The sequence below is a fragment of the Monopterus albus genome, unplaced genomic scaffold (assembly GCF_001952655.1).
Source record: "Monopterus albus unplaced genomic scaffold, M_albus_1.0 scaffold157.1, whole genome shotgun sequence".
Taxonomy (NCBI): Eukaryota; Metazoa; Chordata; class Actinopteri; order Synbranchiformes; family Synbranchidae; genus Monopterus; species Monopterus albus.
In genome coordinates this window covers 1,268,169-1,276,993 of record NW_018128037.1, presented here as the reverse complement: position 1 = coordinate 1,276,993, position 8,825 = coordinate 1,268,169, and the positions used below count along the sequence as shown (strand labels likewise).

The 8,825-nt window shown below is 40.2% G+C and overlaps 1 protein-coding gene across 1 annotated transcript in view; it reads right to left on the bottom strand.

The window, feature by feature from the left end:
* Window positions 1–3,224: 3,224 nt before the first annotated feature.
* The window catches only part of ccm2l (CCM2 like scaffold protein), a 23,247-nt gene continuing 17,646 nt past the window's right edge, over window positions 3,225–8,825 (bottom strand). The window contains exons 9-11 of the mRNA XM_020615045.1: window positions 7,824–7,960; window positions 6,092–6,239; window positions 3,225–4,980 (exon numbers count right to left, since the gene is read on the bottom strand). Of these exons, the coding sequence (XP_020470701.1) occupies window positions 4,848–4,980; window positions 6,092–6,239; window positions 7,824–7,960 (418 nt within the window). The 3' untranslated portion in view covers window positions 3,225–4,847. The remainder of the gene's footprint in view (window positions 4,981–6,091; window positions 6,240–7,823; window positions 7,961–8,825) is intronic.

The following is an 8,825-nucleotide window of genomic DNA, read 5'->3' as shown; positions in this document are numbered from 1 at the left end:
TTATAACTTTGGATCAACGGGGCGTGGAAGAAGTGCAGTGCACACCTCTAGACAATTTTGCACTTGATTTATCCACATTTGTGCTAAATCTTAGTTACTGTAGCTTTAACTCCTGTCATTGTTAGGATGGCTCGAACACAGAAGTGAGCGAGTCACAAAAAATTGACGGACCCAGGTGACTGACTTCGATGCAGGCAGTGCTAGTTTATTTACAGTGTTAAATTATAAGTGACAAGAAATGAACAGTAGAGTAGTAATGGGGACCGGGTGTCAAGCTTCGGAGGGTAACACAGTCAATGGTGGAGATGATGAGAAGAGGACCGGGCTGTGGACACTGGGATTCACTCCTGGACTGGTCGAGTGGGATGGTTCTGAAGATGAACAGAAATAGTACATACGGTAAGTAGTAGACTGCATCGACCTGCAGGGTGGTGATGAATCAGAGTGGAGGAGGTCCGTGGTCCGAAGGAGCGACTGAGGCGAGGAGGGAATGAATCTAAGCAGCTGGAGAGAAGGAGACAAAAAATACTAATACAGATCAAAAGAACGACGGGGAACAAACGGGCCTGAGAAATGCTAGAAAGAACTGGCAAGGGAGCAAACGAAGAGCAGGGACTAAATAGGGAGAAACTAATCAGGTGCAGCTGGTGGTAATCAGGGGATATGAAGCAGGTGTAAAGAATAACGTAATCAGGGTAAGGGAGTGAAAACAGAGTGAGGGGAGTGAGAAAGTAGGTGCAGCCGGGCAAACCTGACAGCATTGCCATTCCAACATGACAGTTGTGTTGACGCATCACTATAGTGGACAGCAGCATTGGGACAAAGAAAAAGCAACAACCAGGTTTGACAGTGGTTTGGCTTCTTAAGATAGAGAGTGCTAAAAGCAGCAAATTTATTCGTTAATCAACTAACGCTAGCTTCTGACTGGAGGCTGCACTTTGTACAATTTGTCACAACCAGACATCCATAGTTTACACTGTTGCTAGGAAACAGGATGTAATGGGTGTGGCGAGGAGCAGTTAGCAGTGGCTTATAGTGCCAGTTTGTTTTGAGTCTCACTAGACCCTCTAGTGAGTGAAAAGAAATTAGGCAGAAAAGCTTTAACCAATTGCAGGTGACAGCTACGTGAGCACCGAAACCTCTTCACCCTGGAGTACCTTGAACTTGAAGGATGCCAAAATTAAGCTCCTGGCACTTGTTTCCTAAGGGGGCAGAGGGCCGAGAAAACAAAAGCAGAACCCAGGACAAGGGGTACAAGTTCTGTTACAGATCAATAAGATTTTACAGTGGAAAAGGTGTAATATATTGGTTTAAGGATGAAAAAGAGATTCACAGTATAGTGTAGAGGCCACATTTCTGCAAGTGTGTGGTTTGCTTGTTCAACACACGTTTGGTGAATTGCTCATACTGTCTCCATTATTGGAGGGAAAGTTCTGTTGCACATAGACAGTATTTAACAAGCACTGTGTTGAGAGTAGTAGAGAACCTGTGGTTCACAACAGCAGAGTGGTTTAGAGCAGTAGAGTGAAAGTAAGCAAGAATAAGAATTTGATTGGCATTATATTAGCTAGTGTTAATCCTTGCCTGCATTGGCCCCAACACCGTTCTTTAACATTGGCTCAAAACATCTCCAAACATTGTCATATATCTCTTGTCTTGCCCATGTAAAAAAGTGACATTTTGGCTATATCATACATACACATGCTAGAAACAAGACTTAGACTGAGACTCAAGCTGTGTGAATGCAGTCGGCTCAGCAGAGTGACCACACTGTGTAGTCTGCTAAATATAATCAGTAGGACACACCACTCTGTAATCTCTGCTAACTAGGGATTGTGCGCTCACCCTGATCCCTGACATCTGGAGGACAACAAATGATCTACAATTGATCTACCAGCTCAGCTGGAACAACAAGACGATGGATTTCCAAAACTGATATCATTAGATTTCATTTGATCTCAGTGTAAATGAATTTTCTTTTAATTTTCATGATGCAATTTCTTATAATAGAGCTTTGCACTAAAGTGTAATGTAAAGTGCTGTGCTACAGGATGTGGGAAAAGCATGAGGACACTACTGGCTGGTAGCATCCATCCATCCAGGTACACCCTGGACAGGTCACCATTCTATCACAGAGCTGACATGGAGACAAACAACCACACACACACAGCCCAGGAACTACAGTCAACCTGACAGAAATGACCTCAGAGTTCATCTTCTGTCCTGATAGCAGATCTGAACATGCATTTCCTGGTATCATTTAATGTATGAACTCATGACCTTTGACCTCTGGAAGCTGTAGAACAATCACTGCCTGCAATGTACCCAGACATAATTCACCTGAAAATTTGACCTCTCACTCTCTAATTCTACACAGGTGTCTCCATGCATATGTCCAGGTGAAATAACTATTTTAAAAAATTTGTACAATGCAGTGTGTTTGCAGTTCCTGTGTACTATGTCAAGAAATGAAAATGAACCTTTTAGATTGATTACAATAATATATATCACTGCTGATAAAGAGAGTGTGCTCAGTGTTGTTGTATTACATAATGAGGGTGAGGGGCCTAACATGACTCGGGTGAAGCCTATGGCTTCACTGATTCTCTCCATCTCTGATGCTCAGTGAGGCTGGCATGGGTGGACCAGAGGGGAGAGAAGCAGTGCACCATGGGAAGGTCACGATGCTGGGGCCAGGATAACAGGTCAATGCAGGAGAGACATGCACAGAAAGAAAGGATAATTTTGTATTTATGGTGCCTTACCGTTGCATTTACTTGTTAAACTACAATATAGTACATCTAATCATTTTTTTTATCTCTCTGTTTATCTATCTATCTATCTATCTATCTATCTATCTATCTAGCCTCAGTTGCCACCATGTGGTCACTGGTAGGTATTACAATCCCTTCAGTAAATGAGTAAATGCTACCACACAGCAGCTTTGTACAATATTGATGCCTTTGTTTTATATAAATTTAGGGATACAGACTTTTACACACAGGACCCCTTTATAATGATATATAATGATTAACAAAAACTTTTGTACGTATGTTTTATGAACCTCTTGATACTCTCATACAGTATATGTAGCTGGAGAGGACAAAAATATAAATACAACTCTGAATATAATGTAGTCCAGTACATCACCTTTAATTATGACTTCAATAATAAACATATAATTGAATTTATGACAATTTCACCAAAAACTGAAACATTCTGAGCTTCATAAACACCAATGTTAAGGTGGGAATGTTGCATTGAAGTGCGTGCAATTGTACAATTGGACCTAATAAAGTGGGTGGTGAGTCTATGTGGGAGATTGGACAGTATTTGCAATTACACTTTTACTGATTTACAGCGATGTTATTGCGATACAGAAAATAAAGACTTTTACATCGCTGCATAGCACAAAGGGAAAAAAAATGCAACATTAGAAATGTAAACAGAAGAAACGTCCCTGGACAGAACAGTTGTTCTCCCAACATTCAACCAGCCTCAGCCTTTGTAAGGCCATGAATGACAATGTGGTCAACAAGTATGGACCATATTTCATTGGGAACATGCTTACTGTATGTGTTTGGCCCTTTCTCTCCCTTGCTCTGTTTCACCTCCGTACCCTTCCACCATGCAGCCCTCTTCTTCTTCTTCGTCTTCTCCCCAGCAGTTGATACTATTCATTTCCTTGTTCTTTCATTGTCAGAAGCTGTAACATTGTGTTGTGCTCTTTCTACACACACACACACACACACACACACACACACATATATATATATATATGCTTACCAGTTGAAGGCTCATGAGATGCACCTCTAAGCTATTTTACAGTAGAGAACTGGCAGATCATTGGTTAATCTTGTGCTTCACACAATCCCCTTCATTAGTGAAAATCAAGATTCACTTTAGAGCAATTCAAAAATTCTGACAAAGTTGCAAAAAAGTCTAACAGAGCTGTATAGAACTATGCTTGACAAATACAACTAGTTCCCCCATTTGGCATTTAATGACATCTTAAATGAACTAATGCCTAAATGTTGTGGAAGATCAGACTATTCAACAGATAACACATAGTATAATACATTTTGATCAACATGACATAAGCAACTGATAATGTAGAAAACAACAGACAATTGAACATGATCAGCTGCATGAACATGCCAAAGCATTTGCAATCAGTTAAAAACAATGTGAAAACATTTAAATAATGTGCACAAATGACTGGATGATGTGGATGTTGAACAACAAGTTTAGAGATTTTCATTTCTGATCTGAGAAATGTACAAAAGCCACTGAGAAAAACAGTCATTTTGAATTCCCAGATTCACGACTCATGACCTTTGACTTTCAGAAGCAATATAAGAAGGAGCCACAGTGTGCTGCAGTGAACCCAAGCAACAAGCTGTCTTCCAAAAAGGAAAAGCTTTGCATCATCAATAAGGGTCATGAAGCCTGGAACAAAAAGCTCTACTGCCCCTGCTGGAAATGTCTAGCTTTCCTTTTTATGTATTTTATAATGATGACCAGAGTAAAGTTTTATTCATTTTTGTTTTAAATAAGAGTCACAAGAAGAAAATTCTAGTTCACTCGGGCTAAGTTTTTATATGAACAAAATACATACACACAAATACATTTGTCAGTGGTGATAGTATTAGTTTTCATTGTAGTAGCAGTGATTCATTTTTAAAACAAATTACAATAACATTTGTATTGTCTAATTGTGCATCTATTGTATAATACTCTGAAAATGAATCATAACTGTTCTTTAATAATTTCTTTGAATTTTCATATTTGGTCTTACAGGATCATTTTCTTACTCTTACTTTCTCTCGTTTTCTCTTTGCCCTCCATCAGAGATAGTAGTCTTCCTCCTCAATGTCTCCATGTGTGTCCTGGAAGCCGAGTGCCTGGATGTCATGGGTGATGTCAGTGATGCGTCGGTTGAATTCCTGAGATCCTGAGGCCAGGGAGCAGTTGTCATACCTGCTGGGAAAACATGCCATTTATCTAAATGCTACCTCTCATCTGTCTGTTTTACAGGAAATTAGTAATTAGTAATACTAAAAAAAAACGATTGTATTTTTGTATTTACAAAAAGTGGACCATGTGAACTGAAACAGGACTGGTTTTCGGTAGTTCAAAGAGTGAACATCCTGGGTGTAAAGTGTCCTTGATGATGTTCTGAGCTTTTTTTGAGGCAGCGGGAACTCTGTAGTTCTTCCAGAGTGAGGAGAAGGCAGCCGGCGATCTCCTGGGCCTTATTAATGACCCTCTGGAGCCTTTTCCTCTGAGCCACTGTGCTGCTGCTGTACCATACACATATACAGTATGTAAGGATGCTCCCAGTGGAGCACTGATGGGAGATGTTGTTCTTCCTGAGCACCCGTAGGAAGTAAAGTCTCTGCTGGGCCTTTTTAAGCAGTTTAGAGGTATTCACGCCCCAGGTGAATAAAAACTATGGTAACTGTACAGTATCTTAACTGGACATAATCTCACACCCAAATTGAGCCAAAAGTATTGTTTTAACTGACCTGTTACAATAAATATTCACCACTTCTTATAGGATTTCATGTTCAAATTGTAAGAATCTGATATTTTCTCATATAAAATGAAACTGTTATGGAGAAGATGCCCCTGGGAGAACACAGCAATGTTAACCAAAGTGGCAAGCATACCAGTCTTGTGTGTGAATGCATGCTGACATTCAAAGGGAATAAATGTTGAAATTATTACTATGGTTTAATCGACTTCATTTAAAACTATTTTTGGACTTTTAATTGTTGATTTAAAATTCATAGATTAAAAAATAGATCCCATATGACTAAATCAAACTGCTCTGTCAAAGTAATGCATTTTTTCTTTGATATGAAGACAGCGTTACTGCAGCACATGGACCACAGATTGATGCTCCTCAATTTAGTTAAAAATCAACAAAATGTACCATATCAATAAGATATATAATGGCCTGGAGACAACAGTGTGTTATGTACAATAAACAAATTTTACAGACTAATTAGCTCTGAGCTTTAAAACCAAGCATCAAAGTGACCTGAAGTCAACATGTGCACTGCACTACTCGACGTACTGTACGTACCCTCTCATGGCCGTAGCTGATGTGTTGCTCATGCTGCGTTTGATGCGTCCAAAGCTGTCAGTTAAAATCCCGCCCTCTCGGATCCCAATACTCTCCAGAAAATTCTCAAACACCCCAACGTCCTTGTCTGGGATGAAGGGACGCATGCCTGAGAAACAACAGGTTTATGAATTAAAACCAACAATTTTTGTACAGCATTGTGTTTGGGTAGTTCCTTCATAGAAGATAAAAAGGCTAGAAAGTACAATCATTACAAGAAAGATTTTCTTTTGGAGCAGTGGTTAGCACTGTTGTCTCACAGCAAGAAAGTTCAGGGTCTGTTCACAGGGTGTTGTGCAATGTCATCTTTTAATTTTTTAAATTTTGCATGTCCTGAGCATCACATCCCATGGTATAACAAACACAGTATATGAGCATTGTGCACACACCTAGACAGGTGTGCATCACAACACAGCCAAAGTGCTCATTAACTAGTAATGATGATCTGACAGACCTGGGTTTTCCTGGTCAGTGGCGCAGTCACTTTGTCTGCCCTCATATTATCAACACACCCAAAATTTACCTAGACACACCCCATTTTAATCTGGACCGCGCGAAGTGGTCAGACTGCTGCTTGGTAAAAAAAACAACGTGATGTGTATGCCATGAAAACTGTAATTGTGCAGGTAGGAAATTAGGCAAACTCATTATGATTGTGTGAGGCACAAACTATCTATAAAGGCTAATAAGTTGAATTAATAGTATACTGACAAAATGATCCTTTTAGCTATGAGAAGTAGAGTTTTACAAATTTTATGGAGAGTTATGCTCATGTGTTTGAGCCCTTTGAAAAGTGCTGCAGTGCTGCCTTTGGTGCCTTGCAGCAGTTTTCTAAAGTGCTGCAGTGCTGCCTTTGGTGCCCTGCAGCAGTCATCTCTACAGACAGGTGACAAATTAATGGAACACCTGAACAAATCACCAGATCTCAAACCAGCTGAACACCTATGGGAGATGTTGTGTTAGACAGCGTCTCCACCACCATCATCAAAACATCACACGAGGGAGCATCTTTTGGAAGAATGGTGTCATCCCTCCAGTAGCGCTCAGACTCGGAGAGTCAATGATAAGGCTACAGTGTAACCACTTTTTTTGACAGGTGCAGATAATAGAGCAGGCCCTACATGTGCATACAGTTAAACTGCCCACTCCAGCTACCACATAAACGAAAGAAATAACAAGGAGAGAAGCATTTAGCTGTTAAAAACAAAAAAACTTGAAGCCCTTCTCACTGAGGTCCTAAAAATACAGCCTGTTTTACCTTAACATGAAGCAATATTAAAGAAAGACAGCAAAGGACATTTAAAGTTCATATTCAGTCCGTGTGCTTCAGAACTTCTCACACAGTTTGGTGTTTGTCTGATTTCTTCCACTTTCTCAGCCAAACCTTTGATAATGAAGATTATCCACCAGCTCACAGGGCTGAAAGAGGAAGCTGTGGTTTCCTCAGTAGAAGTGGGTCAGAATTTGTTTTCATAAACACAAACTAAAGACGATCACACATACAACACAGTACAACAATATACACACTTAGAGAGACAGGTGACAAGTTAATGTGCAGTTCAGACAAACTCAGTTTTGTTTTACTGCCATAGTACCACAAAACAGTATAAATAGTACATTGTGGTTTCACACAGAGTTTCACTCAATTAATGAGTGCTCTCTCTCTCTCTCTGTTTGTTTTTATGACTCTCACCCAGGAGCAGGAACTTGCGGTTGTCTCCATACAGTTGCAGCAGATCGGAGCAGAAGTGTTCAATGTTTGATCCCAGTCGGTATTCTCTCAGCAGCACTGCAAACTGCTGCAACTCCACTGGACTCAGCTTGTTACGTTAGTTAACACACACACACACACACACACACACACACACACACACACACACACACAAAGAGACTGAGAACCTAAAAACATACAGACGACATATTTTTCTCCACTTGAACCATCAACCTTAAGAACAATGAACAAGCTAAGAGGTCCCAGAAGTGAAGCCACCAAAACTCGATGACTGGTTGCAAAATCCCATTCCAACCATGTTAGTGGATGGGACATGGCCACACTAAAAACTCAAGGTACATATCAAATAAATTTTCCCAAAGGTCACTTCTGTGGATTTTGGTATATATTATCACATTGATGTGTGTACAAGTAGTCATTCTTCTGGTAAGTTTGTTTTTAAGAAGTTATTCAATCGTATAAAAACAGGTGTATTTGGGTTGTTTTGACAGCTGCGACTGGCAGTCTGATGCTGTCATTCTACTTCTGGCTGCTACTGTGCACAATCTGGCTGCAAAAAATATGGCAGCCACCGTATTCATGATATTTTGGCTTCACTTTTGCATAGTGGAGGGAATGGTGAAACCATGTCCATCATATACACCAATCAGACACAACATTGTGACCACCTGCCTAACACTGTTTACACAGGAGTCAATGTGACAGTTGGTTGGCACTCGTGTCTCTGTGGCTCACTGTGCATCTTCTGTGAATCCATTTGCTTCCACAGTTCTATTGTCAGGAAGAGCATGAATGTGTCTACAATTCAGTGAAAAACTTATGTAAAAGGAGTGAAAACTATTCATGAGGACGAGTTAGAGAGAATTGTTGAGACAAATCCAACAGCCTCACCACTCTAGGTGTGATATCACCACTACAGCCCCTGACTCTTTCTCTTCATAGAGACCAATGTACAGTGTTTCT